This window comes from Planococcus citri, chromosome 1 (genome assembly GCF_950023065.1).
Source record: "Planococcus citri chromosome 1, ihPlaCitr1.1, whole genome shotgun sequence".
In the NCBI taxonomy this organism is placed as follows: Eukaryota; Metazoa; Arthropoda; class Insecta; order Hemiptera; family Pseudococcidae; genus Planococcus; species Planococcus citri.
The window spans coordinates 23,968,286-23,987,273 of NC_088677.1; the positions used below are offsets into that span (position 1 = coordinate 23,968,286).

General features: G+C 33.8%; 1 protein-coding gene across 1 annotated transcript; it reads right to left on the bottom strand.

Moving 5' to 3' along the window:
* Positions 1–991: 991 nt before the first annotated feature.
* LOC135849977 (talin-2-like) lies at positions 992–17,734 on the bottom strand. The gene is made up of 5 exons (XM_065370654.1): positions 17,500–17,734; positions 16,838–16,904; positions 12,362–13,873; positions 7,998–9,483; positions 992–3,335 (listed from the first exon to the last, which is right to left on the bottom strand). Exons 3-5 carry the CDS (start codon positions 13,853–13,855, stop codon positions 1,993–1,995), a joined length of 4,323 nt encoding a protein of 1,440 aa, XP_065226726.1. The 5' UTR covers positions 13,856–13,873; positions 16,838–16,904; positions 17,500–17,734; the 3' UTR covers positions 992–1,992.
* Positions 17,735–18,988: the final 1,254 nt, after the last annotated feature.

Here is an 18,988-nt window from a genome sequence, read left to right on the forward strand (position 1 = left end):
GCAATTTTTGATAGTGCGATGCACCCCTACGAAAAAATGTATCATTATCATGCTAACGAGTAGGCTTAACAATATCCATTATTTGTAATTGAAAAACATCAGCATTTTTTGATTAATTTGGGCTTTAAAAAAATACCTTTTTTGGATGCACAGATTCAAATTTGGGTCCAAACCACCAAGAAACCGATGCGAAAAATTCGACTTGTGAGTTGTAATTGGAAAAAGAGATCCCCAAAGTTGTGGGTGCTCGTGCCCAATCACATCTCTCGACCCCCTTTTTTGAAAATTGCATGCCTTAAAATAACTTTTCGGATGCACACACTCGAGATCGCTCCTAAGGCTAAATCTTGTGACTAAAAAATACGATTCTCAAAGTTGCAGCTAGTCAATCACATTTTCCGATCATTTTTTGAAATTTTTTTGGCCCAAAAGATGACGTTTTGGATGCAAAGACTCGAAATCGCGTTCAACTTCAGGAAACTTGACTTGTGACTGGAAATTACGACTCCTACAGCTGTAGCAGCTAAATCCAATTTTTTGACCATTTTTGGGGAATTTTTTTGAAAATTTTGGGCCTAAAAAAAATTTTTTTTGAATGTATAGTTTTGAAATTGCACCCAAACTCCAGAAAACTCGACTTGTGCCTAGAAAATACGATTCCTAAAAATGTAGCCAGCTAATCACATTCTCAGTTCATTTTTGGGTCATTTTCTGAAAATGTTGGGCCCAAAAGATGAACTTTTGGATACTCAGGCTCGAATTCATTCTTATGCTTCGAGGAACTCGACTTGTGACTAGAAAATACGAATCCCAAAGTTGTGTTAGCCAAATAATATTTTTCGATCATTTTGGGAGCAATTTTTTGAAAATTTAAGGCTCAAAAAAATACCCTTTTGGATGTACAGACTCGAAATCGCTCCCAAACGCCAGAAAACTCGACTTGTGACTGGAAAATAAAAAAACCTCTCGAATAATAATTCAATAACGATCATTTAGGGTTAAAACATTTTATTCAAAATACTACGCTAAAAAAGTAAAAAATAAAAACATAGAGAAGTATTTTGTAAATAAAATCTTGCGTTAAAACATTACAAGGAAATGGATGTACGAATAAAGGAATGACAAACCCTTCTTACTCCAAAGAAGTTCGGTGAATGTGGTCCCAATAATAATACTGCTTTGCATTATGTATTCATTTTTGAGTACTCGGTCATGGAAATAATAAGGTAGGTATTTGTTAATGAACACATTAAACTGGAAAGGAGAAAAATAAATCAACACAATTGTCAATAATTGGAGATGAACATTGCAATCAACTGAGAATTCCATGTCCCCACTCTCAATATACTCGTATAAGGTCAAGGCTAATTAAAACGACATAAATATTACAACATAACATTATGGTATGTATCACGTTAAATTTCTGCTAAAAATATCACAAATGAGAAGCTCGTCGTAACATTATAAAGGGAAATCTGTCACTTCTATTTCCTATAATAAATCGTTTCAATTGAACAGTTGAATAACAATAACATTAAAAAAATCAGGTATTACCAAAATATCCATTTCAACATCCAAAATTAGTGTAGGTATAAAAAACTGACATACCTATAATGTCGATCTTGGGGTAACTAATAGAAAGATTATCAATGAAAACATCTTGAAATGGCACCATAATGGTAAAAAAAGAAAAGAAAATTATAATATAGGTAGGTCTAAATAAAAAAAAAGACGTCCAACGTGTGTATAAAGCTTACGAATATAAAATAAAAAAAAAATCATGGGTAATTAATTTTGATCGCAAACGTATACAATACAAGTATAAAGTTAAAGCTTTATAATAATGATGACATAATACGGTTATGGCAACTCGATAAAATACCAACTGATTAGTATTTTTGTTTTGTTGAAAATCTATAAAAATAAAGACTTAGAAAATCAGAGTAGAAAAATAGGTATTAAGAGTTAATGCGATTTTTTTATAATCAACGATTAATTAGAAAACGAGTCGAAAGAATCTGATTCGTTCTCGTGAACACTACCATCACCTCTGAGCTTATTTTTGGCTTGTCTAATGGCGGTCAATCTGCCCCTAGCTTCTTCTAGTTCTCTTTCAATTCTTAGTATTTCAGATCTGGCATCGATTTCTTGGGCAATTCCACCGACCATTTTTTTATTCAATATTAAACTACGTTCTTCGTCGTGATGAATGGACTGCTGAGCAGCGCGCACTAAATTATCGGTGGCTCGTTTGACTGCGTTGCTGGCAGCTTGAAGTCGTCGAGTATTATCGCTACTCGGATCTGCTTTTACTTTACACGCGACCAGAAGCTGGGCTGTGGATGAGGCGACTTGTCTAGCCGCTGAAATGAGTTTCTCTTCGCTACCTACTCCTTCAACTAGAGAATTAGCCGATTCGACCAGACTGTGGGTGGCAGCAGCTACCAATCTGGCGGCTGATATGAGACCTTCGGACCACTGGCCATCGTCTGAGGTGGTCAAAGGTGTTCTGCTCACTTTACCGGTATCGACTAATTCACGTTGAGCGGCCGAAGCTGCTTTGATAAGAGCTGAGGTTGCTGCAGCGATTGATTTAGCAGCTTCTAAGATCATTTCGTTGAAGTTCAACGACTCGTTCGTTTCGAATTCGCTTTTACGGGGCTTCAAACTGGCCAATTTACGAGCGGCTGCGTCGATCGAAGCTGCGGCTCCGAGAAGTTCGTTTTCAGCTATCATTGTAGGGTCATCGGCGCTAGCCCAGTCTTTACCTTTGACTATTTCAGCAACGGAGACCAGTTCGGTGACGTATTGGGCTATATGGCGAGATATTTGGGCTAGTGTTTGTTTAGGGTCGGTTACAGTTTGTCCGGAACGTAACGAAGCTTTCAAGATGACTTGCAGAAGTTGGCGGTATTCGGTAGCGGTGTCTTTCCCGACTCGAATAATTTTTTCTTTCAGAGCTTCGTCTTCGGTATTGTTTGATAGACTTTTACAGATGGTTAGCATATCGGAGATGGCTTTGCGACCCATGTTTGCAGCGATGATGAAATCTTCTTGTTTACCGCTGTTTCCAGCTGCTACAGCTTTGGCTGTAGCTAGCGTGATGGCTTTTGTAGACCGGACTAGTTCTTCCGGAGTTGCTTCTATGTTTGAAACACTGGGCGAAGATAGAGCGCGAATTTCTTGAGCGACTGCTTCGATGGTTGATTCTAGTGCCCTGGTGCCTCGAAGATGTTCGTCTTCGACTACTTTGACCGTTTTCAATAACGAGGTTAAGTTTGATACCATTATTCGGGCTGATTCTTTCAGGTAAGACATTGACGGGTCGCTGATGCCTGAAAAATAGAAAGTTCAAATCATTAGGTATATGAAGTGGAAGGTTTTGTTGTTTATAACAGGGTTGTGGTGACTGGAATTATTTTTATTAATAAGTAGGTACATTGTAATTTTCAGGGATTTTTTTCTTTTTTTCAAAAATCATTGAAATTTAGTGAAAAATTAAAATAAAATTGAAAAAAATATACTTAACTCATTTCAAAAATCAAAAATCAGATCGGAGTTCAATTATTTAAATTTTTGAAATGAAAAAATGAAGGGACAAACAGAAAATGGATGGAAAATTGCATGAAAAAATTGAAAAAATTGACCAATTAATTAATTAAATTGAATAATGGGAAATATTACTCGTATAAGTGCACAAGGATAAGGTTGTGTAAATTTTAAATGACACCAGAAAACGACAATGTGTCAGTGCGACTATTTTCACCTCCCAATCAAGAATTGCATGTCCGAGCAACAGCATCAAAATTTTTCAAGGCACTTTCTCTTCCCAAAATTTGCATTTCCATTCAAGCAAGTACATAGAAGCGTCGACCATGCCTAAAAATTGAAGATAAAGAAATGAGCTTGAAACAAAAGTTGTACCTAGAGCGTGAAAAATTGTGGTTTTGAACAGTGTCTGTCACAAACACTGGTTTTAAATAGTGACTGTCACAACGACTCTGTCACTACCGCTGGTTTTAAACAGTGTCTGTCTCAAACACTGGTTTTAAACTGTGTCTGTCACTACCACTGGTTTCAAACAGTGTCTGTCACTACCACTGGTTTTAAACCGTGTCTGTCACTACCACTGGTTTTAAACAGTGTCTGTCACTACCACTGGTTGTAAACTGTGTCTGTCACTACCCCAGGTTTTAATCTGTGTCCATTGGTTTCAAACAGTGTCTGTCACTACCACTGGTTTTAAACTGTGTCTGTCACTACCACTGGTTGTAAACAGTGTCTGTCACTACCACTGGTTGTAAACAGTGTCTGTCACTACCACTGGTTGTAAACAGTGTCTGTCACTACCACTGGTTTCAAACAGTGTCTGTCACTACCACTGGTTTTAAACTGTGTCTGTCACTACCACTGGTTTTAAACCGTGTCTGTCACTACCATTGGTTTTAAACTGTGTCTGTCACTACCCCAGGTTTTAATCTGTGTCCATTGGTTTCAAACAGTGTCTGTCACTACTACTGGTTTTAAACTGTGTCTGTCACTACCACTGGTTTTAAACAGTGTCTGTCACTACCACTGGTTGTAAACTGTGTCTGTCACTACCCCAGGTTTTAATCTGTGTCCATTGGTTTCAAACAGTGTCTGTCACTACCACTGGTTTCAAACAGTGTCTGTCACTACCACTGGTTGTAAACTGTGTCTGTCACTATCCCAGGTTTTAATCTGTGTCCATTGGTTTCAAACAGTGTCTGTCACTACCCCTGGTTTTAATCTGTGTCTGTCACTACCACTGGTTTCAAACAGTGTCTGTCACTATCACTGGTTTCAAACAGTGTCTGTCACTACCCCTGGTTTTAAACAGTGTCTGTCACTACCACTGGTTTCAAACAGTGTCTGTCACTATCACTGGTTTTAAACAGTGTCTGTCACTACCCCTGGTTTTAAACAGTGTCTGTCACTACCACTGGTTTTGAACGGTGTCTGTCACTACCACTGGTTTCAAACAGTGTCTGTCACTACCATTGGTTTTAAACAGTATTTGGATTTTGAAACCAGCTGGGTTATCAATTTGCAACCAGTCAACTTCTGATAGCTGGTTGCGAATTGATGAACCAGTTTCAAAATCCAAATAGTGAAAATAGTTCAATTTTTTACACTCTACAATTTTTGTTTCAAGCTTTTTTCTCTATCTCCAATTTTTAGGTATGTAATTTTCAACTAGAGCTTTTTTCTCTATCATCTATCTCCAATTTTTGAGTAATTTTCAATAACTGGTTGAAAATTAATGAACCGGTTTCAAAATCCGATCAGCAAAAAGAGTTTAATTTTTCATGCTCTACAATGTTTGTTTCAAGCTTTTTTCTCTATCTCCAATTTTTAGGTAATTTTCAACAAGAGCTTTTCTCTCTATCTTCTATCTCCAATTTTTGAGTAATTTTCAATAACTGGTTGAAAATTAATAAACCGGTTTCAAAATCCGATCAGCAAAAAGAGTTTAATTTTTCATGCTCTACAATGTTTGTTTCAAGCTTTTTTCTCTATCTCCAATTTTTAGATAATTTTCAACATTTGGTGGAAAGTTAATGAACAGGTTTAAGAATCCGATCAGCAAAAATAGTTCAATTTTTCATGGTCTACAATTTTTGTTTCAAATTTTTTTCACCATCTCCAATTTTTAGGTGAATGTCAAAAACGAATTGCTGAATGCGAATTACGAACCAATGAACTGGTTTCAAAATGTGATTAGACAGAATTGTGTATCTCCAATTTTTAGGTAATTTTGCTATATGCGAACCAATAAACCAGTTTCAAAATGTGATTAGACAAAATTTGTGTAGTTAGTTTTTCATGCCCTCCAACTTATTTCAAGCTTTTTTCTCGATCTAAAATTTTTTGCTAATTTTTGAAAACTGGTTGCTAAATGATTATGAACCGGTTTCAAAATGTGATTGGACAGAATTGTGTAACTTTTCACGCTCCCCAACCTTCGTTTCAAGCTTTATTATTTGTCTCAAATTTTTAGGTAATTTTCAATAACTGGTTGCAAATTAATAAACCGATTTTTAGGTCATCGTTGAAAACTGGTTGCTAAATGCGAACCAATAAACCAGTTTCAGAATGTGATTAGACAAAATTGTGTAATTTTTGAAGCCCTCCAACTTATTTCAAGCTTTTTTATCGATCTCAAATCTTTTGGTAAGTTTTGAAAACTGGTTGCTGAATCATTATGAACTGGTTTCAAAATGTGATTGGACAGCATTTTGTAACTTTTCACGTTCTCCAACTTTCGTTTCAAGCTTTATTCTTTGTCTCTAATTTTTAGGTAATATGCAATAACTAGTTGCAAATTAATAAACCGATTTTTAGGTCATTGTTGAAAACTGGTTGCTAAGCGCGGACTAATTATGAATCGGTTTTAAAATGTGATTGGACAGAATTGTGTAACTTTTCACGCTCCCCAACCTTCGTTTCAAGCTTTATTATTTGTCTCAAATTTTTAGGTAATTTTCAATAACTGGTTGCAAATTAATAAACCGATTTTTAGGTCATCGTTGAAAACTGGTTGCTAAATGCGAACCAATATACCAGTTTCAGAATGTGATTAGACAAAATTGTGTAATTTTTGAAGCCCTCCAACTTATTTCAAGCTTTTTTATCGATCTCAAATCTTTTGGTAAGTTTTGAAAACTGGTTGCTGAATCATTATGAACTGGTTTCAAAATGTGATTGGACAGCATTTTGTAACTTTTCACGTTCTCCAACTTTCGTTTCAAGCTTTATTCTTTGTCTCTAATTTTTAGGTAATATGCAATAACTAGTTGCAAATTAATAAACCGATTTTTAGGTCATTGTTGAAAACTGGTTGCTAAGCGCGGACTAATTATGAATCGGTTTTAAAATGTGATTGGACAGAATTGTGTAACTTTTCACGCTCCACAACTTTTGTTTCAAGCTTTATTCTCTGTCTCAAATTTTCAGGTAATTTTCAATAACTATGTAGTTGCAAATTAATAAACCGGTTTCAAACTCCGATCAGCGATGATAGTTCAATTTTTCACATTCCACAACGTTTGTTTCAAGCTTTTTTCTTTATCTCCAATTTTTAGGTGATTGTCAAAAACTGGTTGCTAAATGCGAAACCAATATGAACCGGTTTTGAAAATGTGATGGGGCAGAATTGTGCAAGTTTTCACGCTCTGCAACTTTTGCCTCAAGCTTTTTTTCTATCTACAATTTTTAGGTAATTGTTAGAAACTGGTTGCAAATTAATGAACCGGTTTCAAAACTCGATAAGCGAAAATACTTCAATCTTTCACGTTCTACGAAGTTTGTTTCAAGATTTTTTATTTACCTACAATTTTTAGGCGATTGTCAAAAACTGGTTGCTAAATGCAAAAAAAATTCATATCAAGTTTTTGTTGCCTTAGTGTGTGGAATGCATTGCGCCCATAAAAACCAGTTTGAATTTCTTGAACAAACCAGTTTTTCAATTTGTGGACTCCTTGAGCATGGGCCTGAAATTTTCAAGGTCGCTTTTGATAGCCCTTATTTTTCACTTCTCAACACCGCTTTATTCATCTCGCTAACTCTTTCCACTTGGAATTTAAGGCTACTGGGCAATACTTCTGTGTCATACTTACTGTACATTTTGTCGTTCAATTTCTTTTTTGTCAGGTATTTCTTTCATTTGTTTGTCGGGCGTGTTGCTTAACCACCTTTTCTGTCGTTAAGATAAATCATGCCCTTAAATGTAATTATTGTTGGGGGGGGGGGGGGTGTACTTAATCCAAAAAACAACATTTTTCAAGAGTTATGAATTTATGGTTGACTTTGATAACTTTTTAATATTGATTTTTTTTTTTTGAAAAATCATTTTTGGTTGCAAATTTTTGTAAAATTCTTGGTTATTTATTGATTATTGGTTTATGGTGGTTAGTTTCAGTTATAATTCCGGTTTATAGTACCTAAGTAAAAAACAAGTAAAAGAATCAACTCACTTTTTCCAGAAGCACCTTTGGTGGCCTGTATCAGATCGCCTAAAGCTTCGGCAACATCTTTAACCGCGTTCAAAAGCATAACCTGAGATTCTGGGTTTTCTGATCCCAAAGAAGCAGCTCCATATTTGACAACTTCGGCAAGTTGAGTAATGGTAGAAACAGCGCTCTGAGCAGCAATAGCCAATTGTTCCTGAGTTGAGGCAGCGCTAGAAACGAGTGTTTTGGTACCCTCTACCAAAGCTTTAGCAGTTTTCAGAATATTTTCTCTGTGATCGGAGAAAGTCTCGTTTTCTGTTTCGGCATGAAGAGCACCGGCACTAGCAAACATTATAATGGTATCGAGATCTCCAACAATACCACTGACTGCGCTGGCGGCGTTATTGCAAGCTTGTATACCTCTGCCAGGAACAACAGGTGGTGAAACTTGAGTGGTCACGGTAGCTGTATAATACTTGACTGGAGGGCTTGTGCTGTATTGTTGATCGAAATGTACTCCGTTCAGTTTGGCTGGTTCTGGGAATGTTTCAGTCACAGAGATGGTTTCTTCCTTGATTGAATGATGGGCGGTGCTTTTGAAGGTTTTCACTTGTGTTATGAGACGGTTCAACGTGGTGGTGACTTCGGCCACAGCTCCAACCAACTCCCTTAACACTCCGTTGTTTTCTTCATTAACGGAATAGCTACTGACAGAAACCAGTTCTTCCATCGAATTCATGACTTCTTTAGCAGCCAAAATGAGCTGTTCGCGACAACTGGTATTCTCCACCGTCGATGCGACGACTTTGGTGCAAGCGACCAGTTGAGATGTAGCTAAAGCACATCTGGTGGTAGCATTTATTATGGCTTGTTGTTGTTCCCGGTCGACACTGGAAGCGACACTTTTTGCCTTGATGACAAGTATAGCGGTACTAGTGGCAACAGATTCGGCTAACCCGAGCAGTACTTCTTTGGCTTCGTCTCTTTGTTCGTTGATTTCGGTGATCATCCTTCTGGAAGCATCACCCACCCGAGTAGCAGCGGTCAGAAGGCTCTGTCTATTAATGGTAGTCGTAGTCGAAGTCGGTTGCACCGTATTCAGCAAGTTAGTGAAAGCTGTGCATAAGGTTCTGGTGGCATCCAGAAGGTGCTGACCATCAGGACGTAATGCAGCCATCATTCGAACCCCTTGGCTGACTTGTGGTAAGTTTGTGGTAATCGAGTTTATGGCTTTTTCTACTCCTACGTAATTTACATCTTCTCCGGACGCCATTGAGATTATTTGAGCCGTGGCTGCGTTCATGGCGGCGATTTTAGAGCTGATTTTTTGCTTGTTATCCTTGAGTGTGGTTTCTGTCCATTGCAAGGGCTCTCCCTCGTGAATAATGTATTCTTCTAGTAATTCTGTTTCGACAATTTTGATTGTTTCGTGACTAGAACTGATCTTGGATAGAAGGGCTCTTTGGGGAGCGGTTAGAATCTCGTCTATTTGACTTTGCTGTGTAACAACCTGGAACAAGAAACAGTGGAATTATTTTCAATCCCAATGGACAGAGTTAGCTAGATTAAAATATTAATTTCCAAAAATAATTAAAAAAAAAAAAAAAAACAGAAAATTTCCAAAATTGATTTTTTAAAGGATCTACAAGGATTGTAGGCAAGGTTGGAATTTTCCCCTAAAGTTGTATCTCTGATGAAAAAATATTTCCTATTTTTGATTTTGATCCAACCTGAAATAAGTTATACGAAAAGCCCCCCCAACCTCATTTTTGCATCAGCATTTCTTTAAATCATCCCTTTTTCACAAAAAAAAAGAACTTTCCCATCCTCGTTTTTTCAAAATTAGTCAAAATTACAAAAAAGTTGTATTTATTCTCAAAGTAAAAAAAGTCCTATTTTTTCAAAAGTCAAGAAGAGGTTCTGCTTATTGCAAAATTTTTCAAAAGAAGTGTCACTGTTCTCAGTCAAAATTGACAGTCTTCTTTGTCAAAACTGAAAAAAAACCATGCCCTACCTCTCCCTCTTGTGAAGTTATGTCAAAAATGCAAAAAATATTTTTTTCAAACTTGAAAAAAACTCTTGGTTTTATTTTTCAAAAATGCATAAAACTCTTTTTTTTTCTTGTCAGCATGAGAAAAAAAGATATATTTTTTGGCAAAATTGTACAAAATACTCATTTTTTCAAAAATTAAATAACACTGGTTTTTTCAAAATTTGTCAAAATTGCAAAAAAGTTGTATTTTTTTGCCAAAGTTGCAAAAAAAGTCACTTTTTGCCAAAATTGTAAAAAATTATCGACAAATGTTTTTTAAACTTGAAAAAAACTCTTGGTTTTATTTTTCAAAATTGCATAAGACCCTGTTTTATTAAATCAAAGTTTATAAAAAAATCCCACTTTTTTGCAAAAATTGTAAAAAGGGTTTGTTTTTTGCCAACATTGTCAAAATGCCTTTTCTTGCCAAAATTGTAGTTTTCAAATTCCAAAAAATCCTGCTTTCTCTAAAACTTTTTTTTGTTTTCTTCCAGGTTTTATTTTTTTTTTTCAAAATTGTAAAAAATATTCATTTTTCCAAACTTTAAGAACATTATTGTTTTTTTTTTCAAAATTGCCTAAAACCAAATTTTTTGTCCAAGTTAAAAAAAAGTCTCATTTTCTGCCAAAATTGCAAAAATTTGAAAAATCAAAATTGCATAAAAATCAGTTTCCTTGTCAAAATTGATTTTAAAAAACGTCCTATTTTTGTTGTCAAAATTGTCAAAAAAATCTTTTTGTGCCAAAATCACGTTTTTCAATTTAAAATTACAAAAAGTCATGCTGATTCTGAATTTTTTTCTTGTTTCTTTCAAAAATTGAATAAAAACTTGTTTTTTTGTTAAAATAATTGCAAAAATGTCCTATTTGTTTTCAAAGATGCTGAAGGAGGTCTCATTTTTTTAATCAAAATTATGAAAAGTATTCGATTTTTCAATCATGAAAAAAACTCGGTTTTTTTCAGATTTGAAACAAGTCTTATTTGTTGCCAAAAATTGTAACAGAATTCTGTTCTTTTGCTTGAATTCCAAAAAATTTTGTTTTTTGTTAAAATTCTCAAATAAGTCTTTTTGTGTTAGAATTGTGTTTTAAATCATGCTGTTTTCAAAATTTGTTGTTTTCCCCTCAAGATTGAATATAATTATGAACTTGTTTGGCAAAAATCTTTTTTTTTTCATTAATGATACAAAAAAGTCACTTTTTTAAAAATTTGTATGAAATACTTTTTTTTTTTAAATGTAAAAATTTTAATTTTTAATTCTTTTTAAAATTGTAAAAGTTTTAATTTCTTTCAAAATTGCAAAAATTTTGTGTTTTTCAAAATTATAAAGATTTTGATTTTTTTCAAAATTGTAAACATTTTAATTTTTTTTTAAATTGTAAAAATTTCAATTTCTTTTTAAATATGAAGAGTGATATTCCAAAACTCGCTTTGTCCATTTTCACAACTTTTCAGGAGAGAGGAAAAACAGTTTCCCTTTAAACGGGTAAATTGGCTTTTTAGGCGAGTTTAGCACTTTATTTGGGTGGATTTATGAGGTAGGAGTGTAGGTATACATTTCATCCACTAAATACTGCTGAAAAAAATTTCAATAAAAATGGACAAAGCGCGTTTTGGAACATTATTTTTTTTTAAATTTTAGTGAATTGGCTATTTAGGTGAGTTTAACACCTCATTTTGGTAAGTTGATGATGTAGGAATGTGAGTTAATACTTCATCTACCAGGTACCATTGAAAACCCAACTTTGATAAAAATGGACAAAGCGAGTTTTGGAATATCACTCTTCATATTGTAAAAATCTTGTTTTTTTTTCAAAATTGCAAAAATTTTGTTTTTTTCAAAATTGTAAAGATTTTGATTTTTTTCAAAATTGTAAACATTTTAATTTTTTTAAAATTGTAAAAATTTTATTTTTTTTCAAAATTGCAAAAATTTTGATGTTTTTTAAAATTTCAAAAATTTTGATTTTTTTCAAATTGTAAAAATTTTAATTTTTTCAAAATTATTAAAATTTTTGTTTTTTTTAAATTGTAAACTTTTTTTTAAAAAATCAAGTGCGTGCAAAAAAACTGTTTTTTTCTCACTGTCGACACTTTGAGTTTTCATTATTTATTTATAGGTACCTTTACCTATGTGGGCAATTCTTTTGGAAATTTTTCTGCATTTTTCAGAAACATCATTATTACTTAAGCTTAAATGTATTCAATTGCCCCATTTCAAATGCATACGTATTTTTGATAATCAAAGATACGTTCATGTAAAGTGAATATGGTCGTCCCAAGAGAGCAAAGAGTCATTATCATTTACCAAATTGAAAAAAATAATAATAGAATTATCACATCTTTCATACTAACCGGTGCATGTCCGACAGTTATTTGACCGCTAATAGTGGTATATTGGGCAGATCCCACATGCCCAGTGCCATATGGCTTAGATCCTTCGACACCAGCTCGCATAATGGCCGGTTTAGCTACAGATTCGGTATTCACTTTGTTCGTCTTGGTGGTTTTTTCTTGCTGAAATATGCTAGCCTTAGAAGGCGACACCGTTTCTTCAACCATAGTTGATCCTTCATCTCCCTCGATACCGAAATGGTCCTTGGCTCGTTTCCTCTTCAAGATTATATCGATGTAACCCGAGATAATCTGAGCGATTTGTTCGGCTTCTTTGGTCTGCACCGAATAGTACTGATCCGAATAGTCCCCAAAATCCAATGTGAACGTGTTGGGCGAAGGGCCCCAGCGACGAACCGTAGTTAAAGGCCAAGTTTGCAGTATTTCTTTAGTTTTTTCATCTAGACGTAGAATCGAATCTTTATTGACGCCCAATAACCTCGGTACTAGTTTATTTTTTCCCTTCATTTTCTCCTTGACCAAGAAAAAAGTTACACCGAAAGTTGGCAGCGATCTGCACGTTTTCGTGTATAGAACTTTGGCATCGAGTTCGCTCAAATCGAAATGCTTCTTGTGTTCGAGGAGAATTTTCTTCTCGATGTTTCTCACTTTGATGTAAGACTGCGGAAGGAATTCTTTCAAGTCGTCTAAAAAGGGGGCTTTATGTTTCGCCTCGTTATGATTACCGAATTGTATATGTACCTGAATACCAGCCAATTGACAAGCTAGTTCTTCGGTTACAGGATGAGTACCGTCTAAGATAGCATCTCGAGCTTGAACGTACAGTAAATTCAACTGTACCGGATCGTGAGAATCGATGTTGCCATCCGAGAAGAAGAATTTCCTACGTAGAAGTACAGGTTCGCCTTCGTTGATACCTTGTTCTCGTAAAGTTTTAGATACATCGATCCAATTCAACTCGTCGTCGGTTTTCAGCTTTTTACGAAGCTGTTCCATTTTAAAATCTCGATCTTTGTCTTCGCCTCGTTTACGTCTCAGAGTCAACGTACCGTATAACGACATTTTACTATTATCTACCTCTTCTTCTACGGTTTCTCTAATCAAACCGTATTCGTCGTGGTTTGTGATACCCAATTTGGTGCAAATTACCACCATTAAATTAGCCACCGGTTGGCTGTCGTCGATCATCATTGTTTTCACTGAACCATCCAGCATTTGAACTTTCAAAGTGCGGATTTTTCTACGGTATTCGACCAGGTCTCCGTTACGAAGAATGTAGTATTCTAGATTACGTCCTGGTTCGAGCCAGACACCCTTTTTGGTATCTTCGTCGGCTAAAAATAAACCGTAGTCTTTGGCTCCTCCTCGACCAGCTTCCAGGATTTTGTCACGGATTACTACGCAGGCATCTTGTACTGTTATGGAAGGATCGAATTGCAAGGTTTTTGTGACGTCTGCGTCTACGATGTTGACTCGTAGTGATATTGTTGCCATTTTGTTCGAATTTGATATCTGTAAAAAAAAAATTGATGGGTGAATTAATTAGATGGAACGAATTATCTCGAATTGAACGAAAATAGCATCTTATTCTAGGTAAACTAATATCAGTACATATGAAATAGAGCTGAAAGCTAAAAATACGTTCTATAATTTCATCAAACACGTACACATGAAAATTTTGATTTCACATTCAAAATTTGAATGAGCATTCTCTGTAGTCAAAAATAGACGTTTAATTCGAAAATTGATATCAAAAAACTTTTTGATTTCAATTTTTCTTCTAAACTCAACTTTGGACTCGTAGAGAGGGGCTCAAATTCGAAATTTTCGAAAAAAATCGTCTAATGTGTTGAAATCTACGTTTTTGAGGACACTGAATTCAAATTTTTGGTTCAATTGACTCACAAACTCAAAATTGGCCCCGAAGGAGGGGGTAAAAATCAAAATTTTTGAAAAAAAATGGCCAGGAATAAGTTTTACTTTTTTCATATTTTGTCAGAAAGTTCCAATTTTTGTCAAAATTGCCAAAAAAAAGTCATCTTTTGCCAAAATTGTCAAGATGTCTAGATTTTTTTCAAAATTGTGCTACAGTCTAATTTTTTGTAAATGTTGTCAGATTGTTTCAATTTTCTTATCAAAACTTTCAGAAAGTTTATCTCTTTTGCCAAGATTTTCAAAAAGTCTGGCTCCAAGGAAGGGGGTAAAAATCAAAATTTTTGAAAAAAATTGACCTGGGATAAAGTTTTATTTTTTTTTATTTTGGGAAAAAGTTCCAATTTTTTTCAAAATTGCCAAAAAAATTATTTTTTCCAAAATTGTCAAGAAGTCTAGATTTTTTCAAAATTGTGTAACAGTCTAATTTTTTGTCAATGTTGCCAAATTGTTTTGTTTCAATTTTCTTATCAAAACTTTCAGAACGTTTATCTCTTTTGCCAAAATTTTCAAGAAATCTAGCTACAAGGAAGGGGGTAAAAATCAAAATTTTTGAAAAAAAAATTGGCCTGGAATAAATTTTTTTTTATATGTATCTATAATTTTGTTAAAAAGTTCCAATTTTTGTCAAAATTGCCAAAAAAGAAGTCATCTTTTGCCAAAATTGTCAAGATGTCTAGATTTTTTCAAAATTGTGTAACAGTCTAATTTTTTGTCAATGTTGCCAAATTGTTTTGTTTCAATTTTCTTATCAAAACTTTCAGAACGTTTATCTCTTTTGCCAAAATTTTCAAGAAATCTAGCTACAAGGAAGGGGGTAAAAATCAAAATTTTTGAAAAAAAAATTGGCCTGGAATAAATTTTTTTTTATATGTATCTATAATTTTGTTAAAAAGTTCCAATTTTTGTCAAAATTGCCAAAAAAGAAGTCATCTTTTGCCAAAATTGTCAAGATGTCTAGATTTTTTTTCAAAATTGTGCTACAGTCCGATTTTTTTGTCAAAGTTGCCAAATTGTTTCAATTTTCTTATCAAAACTTTCAGAAAGTCTCTCTTTTGCCAAAATTTTCAAAAAGTCTGGCTCCAAGGAAGAGGAAAAATCAAAATTTTTGAAAAAAATTGGCCAGGGATAAAGTTTTATTTTTTTTTATATTTAGGGGAAAAGTTCTAATTTTTGTCAAAATTGCCAAGATGTCTAGATTTTTTCAAAATTGTGTTACAGTCTAATTTTTTTGGCTGAGTTGCCAAATTGTTTCAATTTTCTTATCAAAACTTTCAGAAAGTCTCATTTTCACAAAATTTTTTGAGAAATTCCTTTTTTCCCCCAAAAACATCTCAAAAGTATTGCTTCTTGCCTTAGATGTCCAAGAAATTCTGTATTTTTCCAAAATAGTCAAATAAAGTCAAATTTTTTGCTTAATATTTGCAAAAATTCCATTTTTTGTCAAAATGATCGAAGAAGTTCAATTTTTGCCAAAATTGTCAAGATGTCATAACTTTTTTTGAAATTATGTAAAGAGTTTCATTTGTTCCCAAAATTTCCAAAAAGTTTTGATATTTGTCAAAAATTGCTACAACGTCCTTTTTTTGCTAAAATTTTTAGTTTTTATTTTTTTAAAAGAGTGTTTATAATAATTGCAAAATCATTACACCAATTTATTGTCGAATAGGGTTCGATGAAAGCCCCAACCCGATTTTGTTCTAATTTTTTCCTTTTTTTAGGTTTGATTTTTGTCAAAATTACTGAAATAATGTCTTGTTTTTTGTCAAAAAAAAAACAAAAAGTTATTTTTTTTGCATGACATTTTTTTTTTTTGTCATCAAAATTGCCAAAATGTACCAAAGTTGTAAAAAAACAGTCCTAATTCTCCCAAAAACATCCAAAAATATTAATTTTTGCCTCAAGCTGTCCAAAAAGTGCTGGTTTTTTTTTGAGTAAAATACGAATCAGAAAAGTCCAATGTTCTGTCAAAAGTCAAAATTGCCAGAAAACTAATGTTTTTTTGCAAAAATGTTCAAAAAGTCTACTTTTTTGACGAAAATTTCCAAAAAGTTAAATTTTGGGCAGACCACCAACTCAACAAACATATCGTCAAAATTGAAGTTTTGTTTGTTTTTTAGTCAATTTTTTCAAAATTTTGGTCTCACATCCTCCATCGAACGAATTTGAGTTCAACATTAAAGCCAACATTTTAAATTCAGCGTCCTCAAAAATTGAAATTTTGACATATATGGTCGGTTTTTTCAAAAATTTCGAATTTGAGTCCCTCTTTCGAGTCCAATTTTGAATTTGAAAAATAAAATTGCCCAAAAATTCGACTTCAGCGTTCTCAGAAACAAAGATTTCGACATATTGGACGATTTTTTCAAACATTTCGAACTCGAACCCCTCCTCACGTAGCTAAAATTCGAGTTTAAACGCGAATCGACCCTGAAATTTGAATTCAGCGTCCTCAGAAAAATACATTTTGACCAATATGAGTCGATTAAAATTTAAAATTAGCAATTCTGCTGGACTAGTATGCGTAAGTGCGGAAGTTATTACCTCGATAAATGTTTATTTGGTTATAATCCAACGTCAGTCAATTCAACTTCACTTCTTTCAACAATCACTGTAAACAAACAAAATACTTAATATTAACTTCACGAAAAAAAAAAATCAAAACTACACTTTCAGAGTGTTTCTCAATAAAGCTAAAATAATTCAGAGATGAAACAGTACAACATTCCCCAAGAACAATGTAATGAGGTAAAGAGTGACTCATCTATCATAGCTGCATAGCTCATTGCTCATTTTATCTAAAACAGACCTGTTGCTTTCACTGTTCGCGATAAGAATTTATTTTAGACGCAAAATTTCCATACAAATTTTCCCGTGAAATCGACTCATTCATAGATGGTCTACCTACGTAAATGAGAAATTATCACCGCGATCCCAAGTACTGCTAATTTTATAAGAATGTGTTCAATTATCGTAGCTGATTGCTCTTTGCGTCAAATAATATTGAGTTATCTAGTACTAAATTCATTCGTCAAAATACTAAAATTTTGTCTCTCTATAAATTCAACTCCGCGTAAAAAATTTCTTCGTAGATAACAGATGGGCATACGGAATACGAATACCGAATCACATAAGTGTTAGTATGTAGCCTATGGAAAAATTACGAAATTATTATTCACACAATATCGATACATTTTAGTACTTACTTTAATTTAATAGCGTTAATTTGTGTTGATATCTTTGTTATCTACGAGATTTTCTCGGCTTCGGTGACCATTTCAAATGTCAATGAGATGTAACACTCCCCATTAAACGAAAGATAAATACGAGAGTAAATTTCATCTGCGAAAACTATTCAAAACAATCCTATATGATTATTAATTACTACATTAGAACGAAATTCAAATTCGATTGCTTATGCCAATGCCACTATTCCATTTATGGGAATAGAACGTCGTCATAACGGAAACAGTGCTGACGATCGGGGATCGATGAAATTCCCGAACTCGGGTATTTTCGTATTGATACGTAATTGATACTGAACTGGGTCTGTCTATTTTTAATTTTAATGAGAGCCGAATGAGATGAGGATGAGGGTTATAGGCACTTTAAAAGCTTATGGAGTAATCGAGTATTTTTAATTATTTGTGACGCGGTGAGCGATACCATACCATATGTCGGAAAACTTTTTTTTTGAGATAATCGCGTTTTCATGGAAAAAGTCAGAAAATATCAAAAACATTTTTTTTGTCGATTCATATACTATGAAGCCTATACTTTGGAATGGATGTACCCACCGATCTCAAACACGTCGTTTTAGTGGTGAAAAACCGGTTTTACAAAAGTGCTTTTCATAAAAAAATGTCAAAAAAAAAAAAAAAAAATATGATGTAAAACCATTGAAAGATGAAGAAAATCAAAAAAAAAAAAAAAAAAAAATTTAAAAATGTTACAAAAATAACCCAAACTTTCAAACACGTTTTTCTCAGAATTTTGGTTTTTGAATTTCAAAAAATACGCAACTTTGAAGTTTTGAAAATTTGTCAGATTTTAATATTTTGAAAATCTGTTTGCACCATTGAAAAGAGGAAGAAAAACACTACCAGAAACCACAATAAAACGAAAAAAATTTTTGCCGACATATGGTATGGTATCGCTCACCGCGTCACATTTGTAGGCCTACAGGAAATAGAAAATGTAGCTGTAGGGCCAAGGCTGTGAACTTTACCATTAACTTGACCCTACTCAACTCATGAACTTAATCGTAAATAATAAAACTCAAAATTGTCAATCATAAGGCCAAAAGGTTATGGATGCGATCTTTGATTGAGTGCATTTTATTACCTACTACAATCAAAATGGTTATACTTACGATCGATCCCATGTCCATGTTTGATGTAAAAAATAGGGTTCTAGTTTGATGATGATACCTTATCAAAACCGGTCTGCTTAGCTAGCCATTAGCTGTTAGCCAAGCGATTTTTGCGTGTTCGGCAATCAGCTTCAGCTGTTAGCTAGCCGATGAGCAAAAAGCTTAAGACATTTGAGATTTGACTAGCTTTAGCCAATCAAATTTGGTTAATTCAATGGCTAATTTTCGAATTTTTGTTACCGAAGTGCCAGACAAAAAAAAATTAAAAATCGACATAAAATGGAAACAAACGACGAGGCCTATCCAGAGAACTTGGCAAAAGG